Genomic DNA, 26,945 nt, shown 5'->3' on the forward strand with positions numbered 1-26,945 from the left:
TAAATATTTTATTTTTACAGTAAAAAAATATGTTTATATTTATTTAATATTGAATTTTATTTGTGAACCTTTTTATTTATTGACATGGATAATACATTGGAAATGTTATTAATAACGTATTTCGATCCGGAAGTTTAATTTCATCCATGTGATGTACGTCCTCCAATGGGCTTCGACTGTCATGATTTAGCCTGGGCTTCGTTCCCATTCGCTTGTTTTGCAACCTTCAATATGTCATTTCTTTGTTAGTTCTCCTCTCAGTAAAATACAAACGTTATAGTGTATATTTACTGATATTTATTAATGTTAGTGTGGTGAATTATGTCACATTAATGCCTGTTTGTCCGTGAAAGTTGAGATACGGTGGTGCCAAGGATTCAATGTGAGAAGATGTGAACAAGACCCGGCAGAGACTAGAGAGCTACAGTTATGTCAAGCTAGCAGGCTAGAGCTGGAATACTACCGGAAATGTCACGCATTGCTCTTTAAAGACAATGTGTGTCTGTTTGTCAGCGCAACAGTGCGCAAATGAATAGTGTGTATGCAGGTGCAAAGAAAAAATATTCTGACACTTAATCGCCCTTCACTTCATTCCCTAGTTTATTTAAACGTGTGAGAGTCATTGTAGCTTGTATTTTGAAATTTTTAACCGGAAGCTTGTTCGTCGGCTGGAGAGCAACCGTGTGGAATTCTGCACTGCCTTCTCAACAGATTCCCTGCCTTTTAAATTGAACCGCACATACTCTACGGGACTTTCAGCTGTGAATACAGAGGCCTGTGCCGGAGTGCCGACTGTGCTGTGAAGCGGGACAGAAGCGGCGAAGACATTCGACATTCGAGCAAACGTGTTGCCTCTGTAAGTATCATTTCTCGCCCATTCTGCCGAAGAGCAGTAGCGTCCACTTCACTTATTGTTGATGTCCCTGCCCTTGACAGAGAGTGTACCTCTAGTATGGACTGAGGCTTTTAAATGTTGTTCTGAAACATGGAAGCTCAGTTAAGTCGTATTGTCGTGTTTTACTGTAGCGATGCACACCAGGGATTATCTGTGGGAATCTGTCAATCGAAAAGGGAATTCAGCCTTAGGCGGGAGAGGTGTGGCCTTTAAAATCACATTCTGAACTGTTTTGTGCGGCCTTATATGTTATTTACTGCCTGTTTACCGTACGATCTGTTATTCCTCTGCACACGGTCCTTCATTTTGTCTTTGGTGCTTCACCTGCAGCATAAACACACCGTCTCTCTCTCAGTCTCTCTCTCTCAGTCTCTCTCTGTTACGTTACTTTAGACGACCATCGCCAGACATCGTTACATCAACCCAAATAAACCAGTTACAATTATTTGCTTTGTAGTTATAATTTTTCCTTGAGTGTTCGAAATGTGGTTTGCGACAACTATAAGGCAAATCAAAAGACAATTAATTGGTAACAATTAGGGACGAGTTGATGCAATATTTAGTATCTGTAACCGTACAATTTAAAACCTCTACATGTCACGTGAACGGTGACATGGCTGTGATATTGAAATCGGACTTAAATACAATCAAGCTACCCATCTACTCTTAATGCTAACCTTTGTCAATAAAATAAGAAACTTTTTTCTTTCTGTCCGACTATGTGACCCAAACTTAATTTTTTTATGTTCCATGGAAAGTGCAATAGGCATCAAAATAAATAATTATTTCTAAATAATGATTTGCAGTTTATTAAATGTAATAAATGCGTTAAATGCTCCTTATTATTTTACATTGCACACGTTTATTTTGTGGGTTTATGGTTGTTGCCCCTGCTATGTCAGCTCCAACTCCTCTTTTACCAGATCCCAACAAAGTAAATGAGGGACAAGGAGAATTTCTATATGGGACAATGTGGGACGCCCCAGTGCAGAGATGTAGTGCAAACTGTTGATAGAATTTCTTTAACTTGAAAGATAAACACAGGATTTACTGTATGTATTGTGTATGAATGGTGCTTTATTAAAGCTATGGCTTATAACATATAGAACCAGTCCAGTGTTATTTTCCCCCACACTTTTGTTTGTTCACAAGTATAACTTAAAATAAATGAATAACATTAATTATATGTAACTATGGCTGCAGCTTTTTGCAGCTTTTTTTGCTATTTCTTCCATAGTCTCTTCCATCTCTATGCATTTCCTCCAATTGAAAGGGCATAAAAAACTCTGAAAATATCCTTCACCCAGTTGTGTTTTTTACAACAATTAGATGTATACGGCAGCCCGTGGCCAAGTGGAAAGGGAACTTGGCTTGTAACTGGAGGGTCACAGGTTCAAATCCCCACCCGCCCTTGCTCAGGGGTACCTTGCTGGGGTACCCCTGAACAAGGTACCCAACCCCCATTGCTCCCCCGGCGCTACTCAGTGTGGCAGCCCACTGCTCCTAATTCTAGGATGGGTCAATTGCAGAGGAATAATTTCCCTAAGGGGATTAATAAAATTTAAATTCTAAAAAAATTAAGTCTAGTGCCGATGAAAATGCAAGGGTTGCAAATGCTGTGCTGTCCCACACAAAATGGGACACACTACCCACGACCCTCATGTCTAGGATAACGCAGTAGAAAATGTAGAATGGAATGTTGCCGCTTCTTTATAGAAGACCTTGACAAGAAACTAATGGCTTTTCTACTATTGGCCCGGCCCGGCGGAGTCATCACTGCACGGCTGTAAAGCAGTTTTTGTGTTACTGAATCAAATCACTAGAATCAGTTAATAAAAAATATTTGTTCAGTACTTCCTCCATGACCAGAGCACAGACTCCGTCTGACACAGTCACTGGACTGAAATACAGCGGCAGGGTTTGTGATGCCGCCCGCGATCAGCAGTGCTATCCCTAAATACACCAGACTCCTCTGTTAAATATTGAGAGAGACATTTCCCTGATAATTGTTGGAGATCAACCCACGTTTTTACGATTGTTAAGTAGTTTTAACTGATCTACAGTTCGGCATTGTTTCGGCTTGATTTCTGTGTCAGACGTTTCTTCCTGTGACGGCACTCTGACCAATCAGTGGCCGGCAGTCTGCGAAGTCACACAGTACCTGCTTGGCGCACTTGGAACCTCGCCAGAGCAGGTACTAAGAATAGTACCCGTTACCAGGTACTGGAAATGCAACTTGACCGTGTCGGGTCTCTATTTCTATGATTGATTGTATACATTGTAATGTATTGCGCCATGCTGGAACTGTGTAGTGGAGAAGCGCCATACGGTCCACGTACAGGCCTGATCTACTGAGTCATTAATAATTGCAGTTACACACACTCAATTGCGCCACTCCCTCTCTCTCACTCAACCACGAGCAGATACGCATGCACACACACTCTCAATTGTGCCGCTCCCTCTCTCACTCGCTCAAAAAGAGCACACACACTCATACACTCAACTGTGCCTCTCCCTTGTTGGAGCACTCCTTCATGTTCATGCATAAAAAAATAATACTTAAAACTGCGAAACTGTTGAAATTTAAAAATAATATTTTTAGTTATACGGCCCAGCACTATGGAACACTTTTTTCAAAACAACAAAGAAAAAGATTGTATATGTGAAATGTTTCAGTGTGGATAATCCTTACCATCGAAGTGAGTCCGTATCGTATGTGCCAGTAAAAGCGTGAATTCTATGTGTTACCAAGGCTTTCAGAGGTTGTGTGCTATATTTGACAGGTATATATATGCATATGCATATACAATATGCATTTATTTTAAGTTGACCAAAAGTAATTTGACAACTTCCCATACTTCTCACTGCAGTTGCGAAGCACTCCCTCAATTTAGCTTCCTAGTGCCTTGCTTTGTTCTATTTAGAAGCTCTAACAATCAAATATGCAGCTTAAGGTGATAGCTGTGCCTGTGGATGTACAACAAGTGATGGCAAAGCCAAAAGCATTTAAGCCATCATTGACGTCATTATCAATCTCAGGGTTGGACTTGATGAGCTGATGATTGGCTTTTGAGGTAGGGATGGCACGATACCGCTTTTTCATTTAGAGTCTTATATAGCAAACTCGAGTATCTACCAAAATGATACTAGACCAATACAGTCATTGTGGAACTGTGTAACAAATATCCCATAAAGAAGAAGTTAACTGCCTACAACATGACAGTAAAATTATTTTATTGTTTTGATTTAAATGTTTACAGTCTGTTCAATTATATTTATATTATTTAAATGATTTTTGGATTGTGTCTAATTTTTCACTTGAATGGTTTCCCTGGACTTGAAAAGTGCTTTGGTTGCATCGATACATTACACATTATTACAAATAGGGATTTACTTATACTCACAGAGCAAATGAGTTAGTGTTTGAGGGTTAAATATCCTCCAGACTCCTCCTTAAAAATCTTATAATTCCAGTTTAATGTGTTACACGGCATCATAATTGGCTGCCTCTGCATTTCAGCTAATCAGGAAGAGGTGTTGTCAAACAAGAGGCAGCTGCCATTTCTTTCTTTCCTTCTTTCAAAGGGAGGTAAATTCACCACATTAAAACTTATCTGCTGCACATGTCTTCATGAATGTCGTTATCAGCCCTGTGTTAATGTACAGTTGTGAGTTTATGACGCCTGCTTTTACCATGAGGCAAGCCATGGAATGCTACGAGTGCTGGTTGAATGACATGTAGGTGTGACACATCATTGTCTTGCTATGTTCACTCTCAGGCTCCTGATGTGGATTGCCATCAGGACAGGCTAGAATGTTGATTTATTATCACATCCAGCCACCACCATGCAACTGTTCACATTACTGTTATTTGATGCTGCATAAAGCCTTTGTGTTATTTGATAGGGGCTGTGGGCCTGACCTATAAATAATTTGTCATTTATGAATGAAAGTAATGGTCTATATTTATATATTATATAGTGCTAGTCTTTGATGAACAGCCATTTTAAAATCATTATGCTCCAACATTGTTACAATTATTCTGCTTCCAAAATCAATGTGACACACTGACTATGCAAAAATACCTCATACACACCTACTTCAAAAAACCTGTGGCTGTGGAAATATTAGCTGTATGATTTCACCAGAAACAGGAAAGCTTGTGCAGGTTTGAAACTATTTACTGTTCACTTGTTTATCCTTTGATATATGTTGACCACACTGTGAGGTTTTAGAGTCATGCTGGAAAGCTGCAAAGGCCCCTTTACACCTGCCATAAAATGCATTTTCTATGATCGTATTGCAATCGCATAGTGTCTGACCTTGTTGTTATGGCAACGCATAGAGGGGGAGGTGACATAAGGGGTGGATGACCGTGATGGGATAGCTACATGGGATATCCTCTGAGAATATTTTTATTTTTTTTATTTTATTTTTTTATAACTTTTATTTATCAAATGCAAGTCCTATACATAAAGTGCATGAATGGATACAGCATATTTTTTCTTTTTTGAACTTAAACATAAATGAACAACCCCCCCCCCCCCCACACACACACACACACACCCATGGTCTTCTTAAACAATTAAAGTATATCATGAAAAGAATTACATACATGTGAAATAGGTAAAATAAAAAATAAACAAATACATAAAATAAAATAAACAAATACATAAAATAAAATAAACACAAATAAATAAAAATACATATACACATACCAGAGGTTGCGCTAGACTTTTTCGTTGTCTGTCATTTTGACATAAAAATCCCGTCATAATCCATTTTTACCGGTCACTTCAAATGATAATAATGACATATTCAATTGCATTGTTCATATTGCAGTGGAATATGAACAGTTAACCTGTGGCCTAAACGCACAGTCTCACACCTTCCTCCTGGTCCACATGGACTCAAATCGCGTGCCTGCTTGCGCGTAGTTGCGCGTGGTAGGAACCCCCGCAACATGCGCTCCTTCTGCACCAGTGGATCAGCTGCACCGGTCACAGACGCGCTCCAAAGCCTCCTGTCCATAGCTCTTTAACACGCTGTCAGCACTACAAGGATAGCGAGATGCATTGAGTACGGTGTCCAGGTCAGAAATTATGCTTAGATTCTCCGATGGGAATCTTTATTTTGTCGCACCACATTTTTCTATCCTCCCTCCTCAGCCAGGAGAACTCCCGCTCCAACTGAACTCGCCTAACCTCCTTACTGCCGCTTCCTCGCTCCGCTGAGGCCAAGGGCTGAGTTTGTCCTTCATCTGCATCTGCATCTATCCCTCTTTTTTCACCTCTTTTATCAACATAGTTATTGGGCTTTTTAAAGAAACTTCTGACACTCAACTGCCGTGACATTTTTCTTCTTTTTCTACTTTCATCTTACTGTAATATGCTCTTCACCACCAAGTGGTCAGGGGTGTGAATTGCAATCTGTCAAAATGACGGATGGCCCTCAGATTTTTCCGTCACCGTTTTAAAAAAACGGTCAATGACGGTTAACGCGACCCCTGACACATACAAACATTTACATACATATATAATAAAACAGTAGTAATTCAAGAATAAAATAAGAGTGTAAGATGCTAGTGCTGAAAATTAAATGTGCAAAGTATCAACGGCTGCCTACTCCTCAGTTAACAAAACAAGTTTGTTATGTTGAAGTGAGTGCGAACAAATCATGGGGGAACCCGCCGCAGGTAGACCGGAACAGAGGAAAGAGTACATATACACCCACACAGTGGGACATTACAAAGAAACCTAGAAGCAGGTAGCCCATCTAAATAATCCATCGGGAGAAGCGATATTGGCTGATAAGATGCACAGTTCAATGGGTCTTTACCCTTTTTATAAATCAGGGAGATGAAAGCTTGCATAAGAGTGGGTGGCAGGGTACCATGTTGAAATGAGTGGTTAAACATTCCGAGTAGAAGAGGAGCTAACTGATCTGAGAATTTTTTCGGTCCTGGGGATTTACCACTGTTCATTGATTGTATCGCCTCTTTGATTTCTGAGAGAGCGAGAGTGGCGTCAAGTCTTAGATTATCTTCGGTGATACTTTAGGTAATTCCAATTTTTCAAAGAAATTATTTAGTTGGTTTTTATCTGCGAGAGACTCAGAGGTATACAGCTGGGAAAAGAATGATCTAAAAGTGTTATTAATTATGTCCGGGTCAGAGGTTATTGAGCCTGAGTCGTCTGTTATCTGAGTAATTTGATTCGATGCTGTTCTTGCCTTCAGCTGATGAGCCAAGAGGCATCCAGCTTTGTCACCATGTTCGTACACCAACCCCCTAGAACGAAGGAGAAGCTGTTCAGCTTCAGAAGTGAGAAGAAGATCAAGTTCCATTTGGAGCCTTATTCTTTCTTTATATAAATCCGGTGTGTTTGTGGACGAGAGTGAACTATCTAAATCTGCAATGGCATCTTCCAGCTCCTTCTGCCGAGATCTGCGCAATTTATTTGCATGAGACGTGAAAGAGATAATTCTACCCCTTATGTAGGCTTTGAGAGTATCCCATAGTATGGACGGGGAGGTTTTTATCATTTTTCTTAGTTTCACAGAAAAAAGTGATCGCTTCAGAAATCTGTTTGCAAAAGTTAGTATCTGCCAGCAAGAGAGGATCCAGCCTCCAATATCTGTTTCCTTTGGCTTCATACTAAAGTGAAAATCTAAGATTACTGTGGCATGATCCGACACTGTTATGGGTAAATACCGGGTTGAGACAATAAGTTTTTTATCTATCAAGAAGTAGTCTATGCGCGAGAATGAACGATGTGCATGGGAGAAAAAAGAATATTGTCTTGCGGAACGGTATGAAAATCGCAATGGGTCCACCAATCAAAATTGATCCATAAATGTGGAAAGAGCCTGGGACATTTTCATGGGCATGGTTGACCGTAGGCTAGACCTGTCCAGTGCAGGGTCGATCACACAGTTCATGTCTCCCCCCATTATCAGAAGGTGAGAATCTAAATCTGGAATAGTAGACAATAATGAGCTCACAAAGTTATGGTCGTCCCAATTGGGAGCATAGACAGATGCCAGGATCACCTGTTTTTCATGAAACGTACCGGTAACAATGACATAGTGACTGTTTGAGTCTGTCATTACTTTATCTATGGTGAAATGAACATTTTTCCGAATTATTATGGCTGTGCCCCTTGTTTTTACATTGAATTGAGAGTGGAAAATTTGGCCAATCCAAGGTCTATTTCATTTTCTATGGTCAGAGTTACATAAATGTGTCTCCTGAAGAAACATTATGTCCGCATTCAGATTTTTGATGTGTGTCATAACTTTTGTACGTTTTGATTGCAGTGTTTAGCCCACCAGTGTTTAGTGATATAATCCTCACATCCCGTCCACCCACAGCATCCCCCCTGGTTACATTAGCCATAGTTCAGCATCCAACAGTGAGATTGTCAGGTCAGTCTCAAGTAGTAGGCAGCGAAAAGTGAGTGGAATCCTCTGTACAGAAACAACACAATGCAAAATAAATACACACATAGCACAGAACTCAAAACAAACAGAATCAGGTGAAGACATCCTTCCCCATCCCCTCTTCCCAGTCCCATTTACCAAAACTAAACCCAAATGAACATACTTCCCTTTCCGCGTTGTCCTTTCTCCTTTCCTTTATTGTCCCAGCACCCGAAGCTTTAAAAAGTCAGTTGGGACCCCTATAGTAATGAACATGAACCTTGTACATACTTCCCATAACGCTCATGTTGTAGTATGAGTATAAATCGTTCAACCTGAATATTAAAAGTGATTCAGATGAGACAAAGTGATTAAATAAAAATTGATAAGATAAAAAAAAAAGTAAATGCAGAGTAAAAATAAAATACAGGGTATTGACCATCTAGAATTAAACATTGAGTGCAGAATAACTGTAGAGTTAAACCCTTTTCCATCATAATAATAGTTTCAACCATGCATAAGTTTGACAATCTGTTAACTTAAATAAAATGAAACAAGACCAAATAATACAAGCTGTTATGTCCTCTAATTAACGTCAACTTCAAAATTAGAATCAGATTTAAATGGAGTCTAACACAAGCTCCTGAACTACGTGCTGTCGCCCGCAGGAGAGGTGTCCGCTTCACCCTTCTTAGACGCTTTTGTCGCTTTAGACATGCCTCTAGAGTATACAAGGTTCCAATGTTAGGTCTCCAACCGTCAGTTGGTTGGGGTCTTGAGAAAAAAGTAAGTTTTCAAAGTTATCGCTGCGGGAGCTTGAGACAGCGTTGCTTTCACATGCTTACCCAAACCGGAAGCCCTGCCGTCCCCTCTGAGAATATTGTTGATATGCTTATTCATTTGTCCCCTGGGGCCTCATTTATAAAACCCTGCGTAGGTATACCTGAAAAGTTGGAGTACGTATGAAATACAGAAAGTGCTTATGCAAATAAATATTCTTCGAAGTTATAAAACCATGTGCATGCAGGTCCCACGCCAGTTTCTCTTTATAAATCACAATCAACACACCAGGAAGTGACCAGAAAATCACAGAGAGAAGAAATTGAGGCACAAAAATGTTTTTATACACTGCCATCATCACCAATATCAGAAAAATGACAGAATGTGGCAAATGCTGTAAATGCAGAAGGTCAATGTTGCTGCTCCCCAACAGTTAACACTTAAGTCCCGCTCCTCTGAGCACTCATGGTTTAGAGGAAAATAGTGAGTAGGTTAGATATTCACCGTTTATATAGGTATCCATTTGTCTGATCCTCTATCAGAGACAAATCAACTATTTTGCATCATTGCGCATTGTGATGAAAATGTCTTTCTTATTCCCTCGAAACTGATCTATCCCACATAATCTGTCTTCCTGTTGAATTTATTATCACTGAGAAAGTGTCTCATACCACAAAGTACTTAATAATTACTTCATTTATTTCAAAATTTCAAATAATCTTGCAATAATAGATTTATATTTATTTGAATGTGGGAATGAAGGTGTGCATATCTGAGAGTATATCAGTCAAGCAGGTTTATTTGTTCAAAAGTATGTCTTGTGTAACAAATAATCATGTTGTGAGCAGTAATATTTTACACATTGATATTTTAAACAGTTTCTACTCCCTCCCGTGCGTACGCATGGGTCAAAGCTTCCGTAAAAGACCAAATGTTTCCCGTAAAGTTATTTTTTTATAAATCCCAAACTTTGTGTAGAAAGTGGTGTACACCTTCTTTTGTGCGTCCGGAAGCTTTATCAATGATATGGCCCCTGATATACAGCATGATAGTGGTCTGCATCAGTCCCACAGAGTCTCCAGCAGGTGTTGCCACTGCCTTGATGGCATTTCTGTGCAGGAGTTATTAAGAATCTCACTTTGCTCTTCTAGCAGAATTTTCTCTATGTATTTGAGCTTGTGGTCATGCATTGAAAGCGATTGATTCTTTCCCAGCATTCAACTGAAAGTTTCCCTCTTTTTCCCCTCTCCTTTTTTACATATTCTGTACCATCTTGTTTAGAGAGAAGAATACCATTAAAGTATTCTTTATCCAAAGCCGGAGTCCTCTGGAGGGTTTCAAAACTCTGAAATACCCGAGTAGTAGGTGGTTTTCCCTTTTGAAATCCATTATTGGTACTGTGATGGGAATTATGTACCTCATGTAATACATGAAGAGAATTGTTCAATGCAACCGTTTGATGTGACTTGTGACCAGTGACCCTTTGCATTACTTTAGGAACTGTTTGATGTGACTTGTGACAGAACATATAGTCACAAAACCACGTAATCGACCTGTGTCGATTACTGATCTAAGACCAAAAGAATTTGTTTAAATTTGTTACAATATTGAGTCATGGGATTACCCATGTCTCAACAGGAGGGATGGTATCCACAATAGACTACATGGATTTTAAAACCACTAAAAAACATTTTTAAAACCAGATCCAGCACTCACAGGAGGGCCAATAAATCCAGGAGATTGGGTGTTGGTGAATGGGTCAGCTTCATGCTGGGAAGGGCCCTATCAAGTCTAGTGTCTACACCCACAGCAGGACGCATAGTTGAAAGAAAGACATGGATCACACACTGCAAAAGAGCACAAATGCCTGTCAGATAAGTAGAAGCATTCACCATGCCGGAATTAAAACTGGGTTTAATAACTGTTTCATGTTTGACCACAATTGCATTCCTTATTTTAAATATAGTGACATAAGGCCAGGTACATGATAAAATGAAGAATAGATTAATAGGAAAACAATCTAGGTGGGACACTAGGAGAGGTGCATTGATAATACAGGTGCTATTGTCACAATTAAGTGAGATTAAGTTTAGTTTCCGGGGCAGCCTCGAGCTGTGGCCGTCACAGGGGGCCTTGTGAGATCCAAACCTTGGAAAATAAAGTTTTGGGGGGTTGAAAAAGACTGCCTCGTTTGGTATCAAGAGCGAGAATCCTCCCTGTGTCCTGAGGGAAACGAGGGATGCTTAAAACGTGTGAATACTCAAGGAGTATTATGAAGAGAAATGTACCAGCAGGATGGTTTGATCACTCCTGGCTTGGTGGGTAACTGTTAATAAAAATGTGGATTGGACAAAAATGTGTATTATAATCAACAGAGAATTTTGAATTTAACTAAGGAAGCAATTGGAGGCATACATCAAGAGTTAGATAAGACTAGTTTAATGGCATGGCAGAATAGGATGGCTTTAGACATGATGTTGGCTGAAAAAAGAGGAGTACTGTATAATGTAGAATGTTTGGAGATATGTGTTGTACATTTATTCCTAATAATACAGCACTTGGTGGCAGCATCACTAAGGCACTGGATGTATTAACCACCCTATCTGTAGAGTTAGCTGAAAATTCTGGTTGAAAATTCAGCTGAATGATCCTCTGATTGGATGGCTTCAAGACATTTTCTGAAAATGGGCAGGTTCTACAAAAACGATGATGTTAGCTGTGATGATTGCTATTCTAATCACTTGTGGATGTTGTTGTATTTCCTGTTTGAGAGGACTGTTACAGAGACTCATTGACACCGCTTTGACCAAAACAACTATGCTGTATGAAAAGTCCCCACCACCAATGACCACCGAAAGGACTATGAGAATGCAGCACCAGAAAATGTTACATCTGATTTGTCAAATGATGATCTATATGGTAACTTGTGTGATGAAGATAAGAACACCATGGTTTAAGGGATAATTGCTGTTTACTCTATTGATTATGATGGTACTACAGCAAATGTAGCTGAAGTTGTAGTGTTCTGAATTGGTCCCAGTTGAATTTGTTGTGGGGTAACAATACAATGAAAATGCTTTTAGATGTATGTTTTTGTGCCTTGTCAAATGGAGTACCTGCGTGTGGTTGCCAGGGCGGCGGGACCGTGAGAGTGTTTCCCTATCTAGAAGGAAAATGGATAATTAGAATGTTTTGAACTGCCCGATAGGGTTTTCGCTCTCACACTCCACAAAATTTGTTATAATTATGCTGGAAATCAGCATAAACAGGAGGGATATGTGATGGGAATTATGTACTACATGAAGAGAAATGTCCAATGCAACCTGTGACCATTGACCCTTTGTATTGTTAATGTAACTGTTCGATGTGACACTTTGTATTGTTAATGTAACTGTTTCGATGTGACTTGTGACCAGTGACCCTTTGCATTAAGAATTAAATTTTATTAATCCCCTTAGGGCAGTGGTCCCCAACCACCGGGCCGCGGACCGGTACCGGTCCGTGGATTAATTGGTACTGGGCCACACAAGAAATTATTAATAATTTCCGTTTTATTTATTATCCAAGTATGAGCAAGCTTTTATTTTTGAAAAACCTTTTATTTTGAAAAATGACCGGATTCTCTCGGTTACATCTGTGCGCCAAAATTTAACCCACAAGCTAGCAAAATGAGTAAGAAACAGACGTCTTTGGAAAGTATTTTGCGAAGGGGAAAAGGCCCAGTGGAGAGACAGAAGAAGAGCCTACGACTTCCAAGAAAAAGAAAGCTTTTAACAGACAATACCAGGAGAGCTACTTGAAATATTGATTTATTGCGGCAGGTGATTCCCACATACCAAGCCCGCTCTGCATAATATGCGGCGACCGGCTTGCTAATGAGGCAATGAAGCCTTCAAAATTGCTTCACCATTCCCATTGATTTGGCGTTATGGTGAGTTAAAATTTTCATGCACTTTATATTCGTTTTTGTGGCGTATCGGTATCTTATTTTGCAGGCATGTTTAAACGTTACCATAGCAACTAGAGTTAGAGAGCGTTAGAGCAGTGGTCGAGAAGAGGAGAGCTTGTGAGTCTTAGCGGGCACACAAACATGCAGAAGCGTGATCTGACGCTTCAAACTTTATTTCAGCTGTTTAATAATAAATAATAATAATATATTACAATATAACCAGCCCCCCCCCCCGGTAAAATTGTCAAGCGTTGACCGGTCCTTGGTGATAAAAAGGTTGGGGACCACTGCCTTAGGGAACGCATTTCTCTGCATTTGACCCATCCTAGAATTAGGAGCAGTGGGCTCACTGAGTAGCACCCAGGGAGCATTGGGTACCTTGCTCAGGGGTACCCTTGCCCTTTTTGCCCAGGTGCGGATTTGAACCGGCAACCCTCCGGTTATAAGCCTAGTTCCCTTTCGACTTGGCCCCAGGCTGCCCTTAGGAACTGTTTGATGTGACTTGTGAATAGAGACAATGGGTCTGCGAGTTAGGGCAAGGTGATAGCTGACCCATTGAGACAGATAAATACCATGCGTTTCCTCCAAGCCAGGGAGTCTTCACTTTGTAACTGGCCTGTGTGTTGCTTTGTGAATGCTCCTCTTGTACAAGATTAAACCCTTGTTTGGACACTGAGCTGACTCCGATCTCCTTCCTCTGGGTCTCATTTATTTTAACAGGTACTCTTTTATCCACTTGATGTTTAAATAATAAATGAAGGATTTAAGCAATCTTCACATGTGGAAGAATTGGAAATGTGAGAATCCGTGTCCCATTTGTTTTTTGTTGTTAAATGTAGATCAGCATTGGATGATGATGATGATGATGATGGAGTTTTCTTGTTCATTGTAGTCTTGTCTTCTCCTTTAGTAATTATTGATGCAGCGCCACCTCAGGCGAGGAGGGAAATACGTCAAAAGGTTTGGTTTGTTTCACTAAAGTGCAGTGTGAAAGCAAACTCGGACCGGCTGAATGTTGCAACCCCCAAATGAAACCAGTCCTCAATTGTACCGAGTCTAGCAGACAATTAGGTGTAAAAAAGACCTTTGGAGCCTTTTGCTCCAATTTACACACCACTCAATCCATTTAGCTGGGGTGTTGTCCTTGTCAGGTATACATTTGAGATAAAAGTTGTTTGCGGATATCTGAAGACCTTTTAAAATTAATTTAAAAAATGTGTTTGTGTAAAAAAAAAAATGTTTTTCCTTTAGATTTTCAGGTATTTCCTGGGTCTCAAAGAAACAGTAATTTAAATGTAACTGCTTCATTTATTTCCCCAGCTCTCTGCTCTCTGCTCCCTCCTATAACACCTTGTTGTTATTGTCTTGTTATGGTTACAGAAGAACCATACTTCAGGAAAATCCATGAAGTCTAAAGTTGACACATTTTGACAGCATTGTTGGGTCTATTAGACTTATGTAATTTAGTATCTAATATATTTAGTAACATCTCCTTTACCCTCAGTGTTAAAATTGTGATAAACACTTTTATGTGCTATGTTTTATCCTTTTCTTATGCCGCATTCCAAGTAGTGGATATGGATGGTGTCAGGCTGAAGGGGAGGAGTTAAAATGGCCTTTTTACATTCTCAGATGAGGATTAGTAGTCACAAGTTTTCTGCCTGCTCCTGACCTGGCCTAGTTTGTGAAGCTTCATGGGTTTCTGGGCTAGAAGTTCTCAACACACAAGCATGAACTGCCATCTTCAATCACACCGGTACAGTGACCCACTCATTACACCACTGTCAGAATCGGCAGCCTGATTGACAACTTCAATTTGTAAATCACAGATGACATTCTGAAGCGGATTACAGATCATGCAGACCTACAGACGATATGCTACATCCCAGACCTGCGCGCATCCATTGGGCTGCTGCTGCTGGCTGGATTTAAATGGTCATGCAATGAGTGAATGTGAATGTACACGAACACAGCGGCCGGGCCAATGTTGAGTCACGACCCAATCAGACTAATCAACGTCTGTCTGTGTTTCGATGACAGGCTGTATCGACTGCGGCTTCTGGACAAGTTGGCTGTCTAACCCTAACCCTAAAAAAAGTTTTTGTGCTGTGTTCTTGAACCTGCACAAAAAATAAAAATGCAAAAGTATCAGTGTTGCTGCTAGTTATTGACATACCCCAGGCTAACAAAAATGTTTTAATTTGCATGTAGTATTTTGAAAATAATTCACATTGTTGATTTTATCTAAAAACATGGTGGCATCGATGTCGGTATCGGTAGTTTCACTCTTTGGCTTATCCTTTTCTATAAGATTTTGGGCAAATGGTAGCAACTTTTGAAAGTTTTTTGTAGCAGAAGGATTAAAAAATGTCAAGTCATGAGTCATGCTCACTTTGATTTCAGTGTAGCCTGTAGAAGGACACCCTCCTTTTTTACATCAACTAATGTGTTTTGCTGCTTGTCTGAGTAACAGATTATGTGTCAGTGTCCAGTCCTCACTCACTCTCTGTAATTACCTAAGCCTTGTGTTAATGCAAAGTTTAGATCTTCATTTATTTATAATTACCAGATTTAATTTAATACAAGATTAAAAAAAAAAAACTTATGTAACAATAATACATGGACTAGTGACTTTGATTATCTGTGGTTGTTCGTGTAGACAAGAGAGGACACTGGACTGTGTCTCTGAGGTGATCCTGAATCCTGAAACACATTTTTGTTATTTATCTCTCAGCTACCTTTTGTTGAGTTGTCATACCAACTGCATGATGGTATGCAGTGGTTTGGAAGTCTTTCTTGTCCTTTTAGAAGGTTGAGTGTTGTTGTCTATTTTCTATTCTGATTATATTTCAACTGCAAAATGTCCTAGTCACCACATATCTTGATCATTTGTAGGGATCCTGATAATTTTTGTTCAAGGGAATATTTTTGTCTGATAAATTATGTCTGCATTAGTGTGAGTGCGGAGTTTGGTTTAATTACTTTTCATCTTTTCTACATACATACTAGGGATATGCACCATATTATCGACACTTTGTCAGTATCGGCTGATATTGGCAAACAAGTCAACCTCTCCAGCTTTGACTAATGACTAAAACAGCTCCTAAATGTTAGATGGCTCTGGAGAAAAGAAATGTAGATTTTACCCATTTGGAATAAACACAACATTTTATCCATCTTGTCATTGATTGCTCTTCATTTGTGTGTCTGTATAATTCCCAGGTCCCAAAACAAATTTGTTTCAATCATGCCGCTGTTTGGTAAATCTCACAAGGGTCCGGTGGACATCGTCAAAACTCTGAGGGAAAACCTGGCCATCCTGGTCAAACAGGAAAAGAAGACAGACAAGGTAGAAAGTGTGTCTGTCTGTGTTTGTGTGTGTCTCTGTGTGTGTGTCTGTGTGTGTGTGTGTCTCTGTGTGTCTGTGTGACAGCCCTCTGTGAAATTTGCACACAGAGCAGCCTGGTCCCGTCATCTCCTGACACTTAACTGTCATGACAGTTAACACACACACACACACACACACCAGAGACACAGAGAAAAACCCTCTCTCTGACTCTTAATCTAAAATGTTGGTTTCTGGCTCATATTTGTATTCCTAATCCCCCCTTTATAGATAATTTTTTATAGTAGAGATTTCTTAGTATTTATTTCCATAATAAATTAATTATGTTGTTAAATGAAGCAAAGAAACCTGTAAATATTCACATTTAAGATGCTGAAAAATCAGAAAACGGATCGATTATCAAAATAGTTAATGGTTAATTTGGTAAAAGATTAATATTCCACTTATGATTTCTTTGTTACATCAGAGAACTTGTAGTTATTAAAAAACACTACCAGACACAAATAGACTAGTTGATAATCAAAATGGTTGCCAATTAATTTAGTAACTATTTAATAATTGACTAATTGTTGTTCCTATATAACCCACTCTCGCCCCCATCTTCCCCTCCTGCTCTCTGTCATGCAGGCCTCTGAGGAGGTGTCAAAGTGCTTGGGGTCCATGAAGGAGATTCTGCACGGGAGCAACGATAAAGACCCTAACACAGAGACGGTGGCCCAGCTGGCTCAGGAGCTATACACCAGTGGCCTGCTGATATCACTGGTAGAACACCTGCAGGTCATAGATTTCGAGGTGAGGGCCACTCCCAAAGTCACTCCTCAACTGTAACGTGAAACTGCAACGGCAAGACATATAAGACATATAAGACATATAAGACAATATAGTGATTAGTGATAGTGTGAAGCTCATGATTAATTTCCGATTACTTCGTTCACAATTTGATAAAAATCGTGATTTCCGATTCAAAATAATTTTTTATACAAAATTGATTCAGATCATGGAGCTGCTAATTTGATGGTGTACTCTGCTGTTGTGTGCTAAGAAAAGTTCATCATGAAATCAGAAGTGTTTACAAGATTAGGTAAAAAAAAAAGTAAAACAAGCAAATCCAAGAAAAAAAAAACAATGAACAGACACGAACGTCACAGACGCAGAAGAGGAACAGACACATGCAGCATTTGTTTACTAGAGAAGCGGATGTGAAGCTTTTTTTCTGCTTCTACTTCAGTAGAATTCGACAACATTGCTCATCAATGCTTGATGCATGTGCACTCGCACCACAATCGGATCATTTTATTTTCGCTGAGGGTTGACTCCCCAAGTGTTAACCAGTGTAAATACAGATTTCAGATATCTGTCACTTTTGAAGACAATGTAAGCAAGCAGGGCTGGGCAATATATCAATATTATATCTATATTGTGACATTAGATAAGCTATCGTCTTAGATTTGTATATCATCGTATCGTGATAAGGTATCTGCTATGATTTGAATGATGAAATTTTGTTGTATTGAATGAAGAGATTTTCAATTTTTACTGATTGTTTCTTCAACGTCTTGCCACAGGTTGTCCAGTGACATAATGCACCTTATTTGCAAGGAAGTAATTGTGAAAGTTTGGAAGTTCCAAACCACAAGTTTTTGCCCTTTGACTGGTTTTGAACTAACACGTGGTGGTTTGTTTTTCCAGAGGAATTTTGTGGTGGCAGAGTCTAATGACTTAAACCAGATTGGTGATGGTTGGGTGGGCATCATTGAAAGAGGTACAGTAATTGAATTTGATCTAGTGGCAACTCTTCCCATGTGTAAAGAGGTCATCCTTTTGATTTAAGTAGAGGAGTATAGTTTAACTGGGTTAGATCTGATTGCTTAGAAGACAATTAATACCCAGATATCTGATGTTACCTGACTTGATTGGACTGGATGATGATAATTTGAAGTCAGAATTGATTGGTTGATAATTGATTTTGCCCAGTTTATTGAGTAATCTGAAATTGTTGAGACTTTATCAAGTGTAATCATTTCATAAAGAGAGCTTTGTGAGTTTTAAAGGAAAAGTAATACATCATCAGCATAGATACTTATTTTGTGATGCAGTTTTTGTGATGCTTTTTTAATATTTTTGTTTGCAAGTGGCTCAATGAGTGGCCCACCTTGTCCGGTGCCCCTCTGGAGGGTGAAAATTGGAGAAGTTTGATCATTTGTCCTGATAGAGGAACTGGGTGAACTGCATAAAATGTCGATCGAGGAAATTAATTTTGGATTCTCTGAATGTTATCAAGAAAACTCTTTAAACTTGAACTGCTAACTCTCCTGCCTTTAGCTCAGGGGGACAAAGGTGCTGCTGGTGTGCCTTATTTAGTAAATTTGTGTTTTAAATGTTTTTTAAATGTTGGTTTTAAATGTTTTAAACCAAGCATTTTAAATGCCAAAATGACACATTTGAAATTACTGATGGAGGCAGGGAGGATGAGGATGAGGATGAGGATGAGGATGCATGGATTAATTGTGAAGAGCAGTAAGGCTCAGCAGTGGTCTTATCAGTGTGTGTTTGTGTGTTTCCAGGGAAAAAAGGATGTGTGTCAGATTTTCAACAACATCCTGAGGAGGCAGATTGGAACGAGAAGCCCGACGGTCGAATACTTCTGTTCCCACAAAGAGGTTCTCTTCATACTGCAGAAAGGGTGAGATACTTCACACACGATGTAAGCAGTCATACCGCTTTATAAGATATAAGACACATACTCACATACATTGTTTCTGCTGGAAGGTATGATACGCCACAGGTAGCGTTGAATTGCGGAATCATGCTGAGGGAGTGTATCCGCCATGAGCCGCTCGCCAAGATCGTCCTTCACTCTGAGGAGTTCCACTGTTTCTTCACCTATGTGGAGTTGTCCACCTTCGACATTGCCTCTGACGCCTTTGCCACTTTCAAGGTAACTCTGGGTTCAAATGGACCAAGGTTTTGTGATGTTTGTGATCTCCAAAAAATTGATTCATGTCTTTATTCACTCCAGTCATATTGCTCCCAAGCAGAGATTCTGTAGTCGGGACATTGAACAATTTTTTATTTTTTTTTAAACACTTCCCAGAGTAGGAAAATCTCCAAACGCATGTAGAGAGCGAATACGCTACTTTAGGAAAACAATGATGTCATAGACCAGGGGTGTCCAGATTTGATAATGTGAAGATTTCCGGGGGTCAAACACACAAGGTTACATATAAATCCATTGTTTTTGGATGGACAAAAACATCCAAAAACAGCAGTCCTGTTTTATATAAGTGATCGCAGTAGCATGAAGCCTACACCATGTCAAAAAAAGCCTTATTTTAAAATGTGAGCCTTATTTTATGTTGTTTTTAGATCCTGTACACATAATCATAAGTAAATGCCATGTAAAATGATAATAATGGCGTTTAAATTTTCACTGATGCTGCAGTGTGTTTGATTGTTTTTGTGTTTGAGACTCTTTTTTTTTTTACAGAGACTGATCTTTTTACTATGAGACTTTCTCAGGTTTGAATATGTGCTACACTTAAAACTATTGTTTCTGAGACGAACGTAGGTAATACCTCCTTTCAAATATTTGATCTCAATTTGATCATTGTGAATTTTAATTTAAAGAGGAAGAATTACACTGGATTAAAAACAGCTTTTTGGAAGATTTTTGAAGTTGCAATGATATTCAGTGCATGCTTTAGTGACACTGATTGGCAGAGAGTGGATCTTATCAGGAGTCTGGTTTATTCCTCCTATACACCTGCTTTAGATGTTGAGTTATTTTTGCACCTCTCTTGTAGTTTGTGTTCTTAAAAGCTCTCTTTTTGTCCTTTACCTCCCTGGTAACCCAGGGTTTATTGGTCCTGACAGGGACCACAGTATCACATGTTATCACAGTATCACGCATGTTCAAATAGTGTGTCATACATTGCGCTGCCCCCTCCTATTAAAACAAAAAGTTGTTTGACTTTATTTGCAGGATCTCCTGACAAAACACAAAGTCCTTGTGGCGCAATTCCTTGAACAGAACTACGATGCTGTGAGTATACACACGCATACACCGGCATCAGCCAATGTGTGCTCTTTGGAAGCAGAAACATGATTTGGGCTCTGAGTAACTGTTTATTCCAGAAAGACCCCATGAGAGGAAACATTCATTGATGTATAGTGTTTAAGTATGTAACCAGGTCAGGTGTCAGTCACTACTCCACAAATCGATTCGATTCCGATTGAATTAGGAATATTACAATAGCACTTTTAGTTGGTTATGAAAACATTTTTACAGAATTAATACTGTTAATTATACAAAGGTTCCTCACAACTGGAGAATATTTATTACTGGAGAATATTTATTACTGGAGAATATATTTAACAATATAGAATCCAAAGCAGTTACATTCATGTACTGTTTTTTGACATACACTGCCTGGCCAAAAAAATAGTCGCCACCTAAAAAATAGCCTTTAGCTTTATGAATCGATATCATATTAAATAGCAGATAGATTTTAATCGATTAATTGATTTTTTTGGACCCAGCCTTGGTGTGTATATCTGCGTACACTCAGAGAAGGCCATTCAGAGTTGAGAGTGAGTTGACAAATCTCAGGGCACAGTTATAAACCGTGTTTGGTCCAAGCACCCATATACAACACATCACTTTAAGGCCAGAATTTCTGTGTCTTGAGAGATTTTGATTTTACCAACTATTGTATTTACTAACTATCTAATTACTTTTTCTGAAAATGTAAGAGAAAGTTGTGATACATGGCAGAGGCTGCAATCGAAACTAATATTACTTTATTTTGTACTGGAATTTATGCTGCGGCTAGAGTGAATAATGCTGTTACACTATAAAAAAATGACATTGGCAATAATGTTTTAATATGAATAATTTAACCATTTGTTCAGAGTCGTGCAGCAAAATATAAACAGAAGAACAACATAAAGTAAAATACCCATTATTTTCATATTTTTATACTAGTTTGAATATCCACATCCAAGATGAATTAAAACTTCTTTTTCCCAAATGCTGTTCAACAAGCCACATGCTAATATTTGCTAATAATGTGTGATAAATAATGTAATTGCAGGTGTTTACAGATTATGAGAAGCTTCTTCACTCTGAGAACTACGTCACCAAGAGGCAGTCTCTAAAGGTCTGTCATTATTATCTATTATCTGTCATTATAGTAGTTATTCTTACTAAATAAAATACATGTGTTTGTTGTCTTGCATCTTATTAATAATACTTAAGAAATAAAAACAAACATTTTTAAAATTTTCTTTAAATGTTATTTATTTAAAATCAAATACAAATATTTATTTTATCTTTTGTTTTAGTAGTTATTCCTACAAAATAAAACACATTTTAGTGTTATCTTTCCTTTTAGTAGTTATTACATGTATATAAAAATACATGTTTTTATGTTATTGTTCATTTTATTTGTTATTATTACAAAATAAAATACATTTTGTTATTGTTTTGTTTTATCAGACAAATCCACATTTTTATGTTTGTTTTGATTTTGTAGTGTTAATGTTCACTGATACAGACAAGTACAGAGGCTCATTACATGAACCAGCCGACTGAAATAAGAGCAACTGACTTGAGCTTTTTACTACTTCCTGTGTTAAGCGTTTGTCATAAAGGTAGACTATAAAAAAAATAGCTCACAGTACTTATTCTTATAAAATAAAATGTTATTTTTTGTTCTAATAGTCAAACCACTTGTCTTCATACATTGGCAGTAACAGGAAGTAGTCAGACTTCGCACAAGTGCAGAACTAGTTGGGTTTTCAGTAATCTCATGGAGTGAGACACAGGAGAGTGAGGAAAAGGCCAGTGTACTCCTTCCTCAGGCCAACAGTGTGTCTCCTCTCTTTGGACGGAGATAATGTCACTGTCTTATTATAGTTTTTAATGGTTTTTAAACTATAACAACACAGTACATAGATGTAGCACGGCTTGGCACGACTCAACTCTACATTGTTTGGGTCATTTTCCATTACTATAGTACCGCCTCAACGTGGGCGGAGTCATCATACCACAGCTGTGACCTTGTTTTATCCGTGACACAAACTAGTAACGGGGCCACACGGTGGATGTAGTGGTTAGCACTCTCGCCTTGCAGCGAGAAGACCCGGGTTCGAGCCCCGGTTGGAACAAGGGCCTTTCTGCATGGAGTTTGCATGTTCTCCCCGTGTGTGCGTGGGTTCTCTCCGGGTTCTCCGGCTTCCTCCCACAGTCCAAAAACATGCAATGTGGGGATAGGTGATTTGGACACTCTAAATTGACCGTAGGAGTGAGTGTGAGAGTGAATGGTTGTTTGTCTCTATCTGTGATTGGCCCTGCGATGGACTGGCGAACTGTCCAGGGTGTACCCCGCCTATCGCCCGATGTAGCTGAGATTGGCACAGCACCCCCCGCGACCCTCTGGCAGAGGATAAAGCGGTAGATGATGACTGACTGACAAACTAGTAACGAGCAAAGCAGTCCCTTTTTTGTATGACGTATGGTGTATGTGTATTTTGTTGTGTTGTCATGTAGTTGCTTTTTTTTTTTTTCATTATTTATTTTACATACAAAAAAAGCCCAGCTAGGGACTGGAGTTGCAAATTAGCAATTGCTATTAACTGTTTGTGCTGCACATCAGCTTCATGCCCTGTCTTGAAACTACTGTATGTAAAACGGTATTGTCCCTAATAAATAAATCAATACAGTGATTTGTTTTTGTCTCTTTTTTCTCTCCAGCTTCTCGGGGAGCTGTTGTTGGACAGACATAACTTCAAGGTGATGACGCGCTACATCAGCAAGCCTGAGAATCTCAAGCTGATGATGAATCTGCTCAGAGACAAGAGTGCCAACATCCAGTTTGAGGCCTTTCATGTCTTTAAGGTAAAGGCAGTGACAGTTTGACTTCTAGACAGGTGCAGTTTTATTTATATATGTGTGTATATATGTGTGTGTATATATGTGTGTGTATATATATATATATATATATATATATATATATATGTGTGTGTATATATATGTATATATATATATATGTATGTATGTATGTATGTATATATATATATTTATATATATATGTGTATATATGTATATATGTGTATATATATATATATTTATATATGTGTATATATGTGTATATATGTATATATATATTTATATATACATATATATGTGTATATATGTATATATATATATATATATATATATATTTATATATACATATATGTGTATATATGTATGTATATATATATATATATATATATTTATATATATATATGTGTGTATGTATATATATATATATATATATATATATATATATATTTATATATATATATGTGTGTATGTGTATATATATATATATATATATATATATATATATATATATATATATATATATATATATGTACTCCCATACAATGAACTCATAGTTAAGGGATGTCGATTATTTTCTCGATTAATGACGTAATCTTTTGGTCCACAAAATGTCAGGAATTATTGAAAAATACAATATTTTCATTATCTCTTTGATATGAAGCAAAGAAACCAGAAGATGTTCACATGTAAGTAGCTGAAGGGAAATCTAAGAACTGGTTTTAATGACAAAAAAAGGAATTCAAACCAATTCATCGATTATAAACAGAATAGTGTGTCTTTATTGTCATTGCCACATGTACAATGACATTAAGTACATTCCTTATTAGTGCAAAATATATAGAAGATTAGAGAAGTATATGTTGCTAAATATAAAAATAGATGGTAAACGGTAGAAATAAAACACAGAAAGACAGACATCTACATTCAGTAATATTTTTATATATATATATACATATATACATATTTTTATATATATATATATATATATATATATACATACATATATATATACACATACATATATACTAATATGTTCTTAAGTCACAAGGAGTCAATTATGCTTAAGTAATCCTTAACAGAGTTAAGTTATTATGTACTGCTATTATCCATAATTGAAGTGACACTTAAGGTAAACACTTTACTTAGAAACCTTTAATAGATGTTAACTTAAAGATATTTACTGTTACCTAAAACGTTTACTGCCATCATTTAACAGTCAGTTAACAATTATTACTGCCATTAACCGTAGCTTTATAGACTCTTGAATAATATATGACTTATAACTTCATTTACCTGAATAACATTAATAAATGGTTTGTTAGGCATTACTGTTAACAGCATTAATGTTAGTTCATGTACCTTTATTGTAAATTGTTGCCCAAAATATATTGACTGATGTTCAAAGGCTCAATTTAAAGCCAATATAAGAAATGCGAACAGTTACAAATAATACAACTCTTAAAACGACATATGTTTATTACCACCTGCTGCTCCTCAGGTGTTTGTAGCCAATCCCAACAAGACGCAGCCCATCATCGACATTCTGCTCAAGAACCAGACCAAACTAATCGACTTCCTGAGCAACTTCCAGAAGGACCGAGCCGATGACGAGCAGTTCAACGACGAGAAGACATACCTAATCAAACAGATCAGAGATCTGAAGAAAACGGCCTCGTAGAGAAGACTCCCCCTCCCTCTCTCTACCCAAAACTTTTTATTAATAGGTAGACAGAATATTAACACATTAACAACAATGGCTATTCTATTTTTAAGAAGAAAAAGAACATCCACAAACCATTATTTGTATTTTTTTTCCTTTGTTCCTTTAAAACTTCACCTTTTTTTATATATACATCTTTTATTCAAGATGGGGTTTCTTTCATCTGTTGCGTGCAGTGCCACAACTTCTGCTGTTATTCTTTGAACCAGCTTTTTGCCAAAATGGTCAAACAAACAGACAAAACTGTTTTTGTTAATGTCTTACTGTTAAAAATGCTGCAAAAAAGTTGCTGTAAATTGGAAAGTGTATTTTATTTATTTTTTAAAGCTTAATTTGGGGGAACATCCTAATTGTGAAACACAATCTCTTTCCTTGTGAAGCGATGGCGATGTGCAGTCTCTTTGTTAATCCAATGACGCATCATTTGTTAGAAAAACAATCCTAAATGCCGGTGGATTCCCACTGTTTACGTCTTCCAAAAGGTTTAGCTAATCAGTGATGACGCTGTCTGACAGCAGTATGATCTTATTGATCCTAATTGTGCAGTTGATCTGGACCCAGTCTAACGCTGTTTCTCAAACACCGGGTCAGGACCCAGGGATGGGTCACGTGAGATTTTTTTGCGGGGGTCCCCAAACCAATTTTCAGAATTTTCCCAAAGCTGTAAAAAATCAGTATATCATATATTACAGACAGGTCTGTAAATAAGTCACTTTATTATTGTCATGATTGAATCAAGTCACACACGTTCTTTTAAAAGTGGATCCCTATTAAATTGATTGGGATCGGTCTATCGTACAACAGCTACATGGAAAAAATGCGCTTCATTGAAAGGTGACTTTGATCTGCAATTGGTACATTTAGTTCCAATCCCATTGATCACTAGGCCTCTTTACTAGTGGCTGGTAGCACTTTCTGTATGATAGAAAAAACTAATATAATTCTTTTCGTTTTTTTGGGGGGGGGGGTGATTTTAAGCTCATCAGTTTTTCACACTGCTCAGTGGTATTTTCTTTCACACATATCTATATTTTTTATTTCTTGTCTTTCTTGATATGTACAGTTGTGCTGTTAGCATTTTTGTTTACAGTTGAGATGTTTTGCACATGTGAAGTGAGTGCCATTGCAAGTGTGAATATGAACAGGAGGCACTTTGCTGTGTGGAGGAGCTGGTTGTTGTGGTTGGTTCTGTTTTGTCTTGGTGTTTCAGATCTGATGTCGGTGATAAACAGTTGAGAAATTCTGAGGTGCCTTCCCCCCCCTTCTTTTCTGTGTTTTTGTATTTTCACTTCATCTTTCCGGGGAGAGCGTCATAAATGTTGTGATTAAGCCGTGAACCTCTGAAGTCACTATATTTGAGTTGTGCTGTTAAAAGAAACATTTGAAAACTTTGTTTTGCACCAGATGTGAATTAAAAGCTGTTCGCTTCAACCTTGTCACAAGAGTGAAGCTCAAGTTGATCTGTAAAACTCCAGGTTCATTACAATCAGTGAGGATAACATGCCACTTTCATTTGAGTTTTTCCAAAAGAAGTCAAAATATATTTTTTCTTAATCTGGATTTGATATGCTTTATGTTACTTGTGGCTTCCATGATGGACGTGAGATTCCACTGTCAGCTGTTTCTGAGTACATCAGAGGTTTAAAGGCTAAAGTGGATTTGAGTGTCAAACAATGAAAAGCCTGTGAAGTGCTTTTGATTTTTGTTCTGCATAAATGTTTTATAAAAGCTTTGCTCGCTTTTCTGAGTGAAAAATTAAAACACTACCAGCCATTCTGGATGTTGTGAGAGGATTTACACTATAATGGTTAAATGGTCTGTATTTATATAGGTCTTGATGATCACTCAAAGCTGCTTTACACTACAGTTTTGCCATTCACCCACTTACAGCGCATCTATGTGCAGTGCATTTTCTATCACTCACCTTTCATAGACATTTACACGCTG

At 38.0% G+C, this 26,945-nt stretch overlaps 1 protein-coding gene across 1 annotated transcript; it reads left to right on the forward strand.

Moving 5' to 3' along the window:
• The first annotated feature begins 307 nt into the window (after positions 1 to 307).
• On the forward strand, positions 308 to 26,813 carry cab39l (calcium binding protein 39-like). Its single transcript, XM_058619807.1, has 9 exons — positions 308 to 856; positions 16,266 to 16,392; positions 17,017 to 17,181; positions 18,954 to 19,072; positions 19,159 to 19,327; positions 20,372 to 20,431; positions 21,483 to 21,548; positions 23,144 to 23,287; positions 24,777 to 26,813. Exons 2-9 carry the CDS (start codon positions 16,291 to 16,293, stop codon positions 24,954 to 24,956), a joined length of 1,005 nt encoding a protein of 334 aa, XP_058475790.1. The 5' UTR covers positions 308 to 856; positions 16,266 to 16,290; the 3' UTR covers positions 24,957 to 26,813.
• Positions 26,814 to 26,945: the final 132 nt, after the last annotated feature.

Source organism: Solea solea, chromosome 2 (assembly GCF_958295425.1).
Source record: "Solea solea chromosome 2, fSolSol10.1, whole genome shotgun sequence".
In the NCBI taxonomy this organism is placed as follows: Eukaryota; Metazoa; Chordata; class Actinopteri; order Pleuronectiformes; family Soleidae; genus Solea; species Solea solea.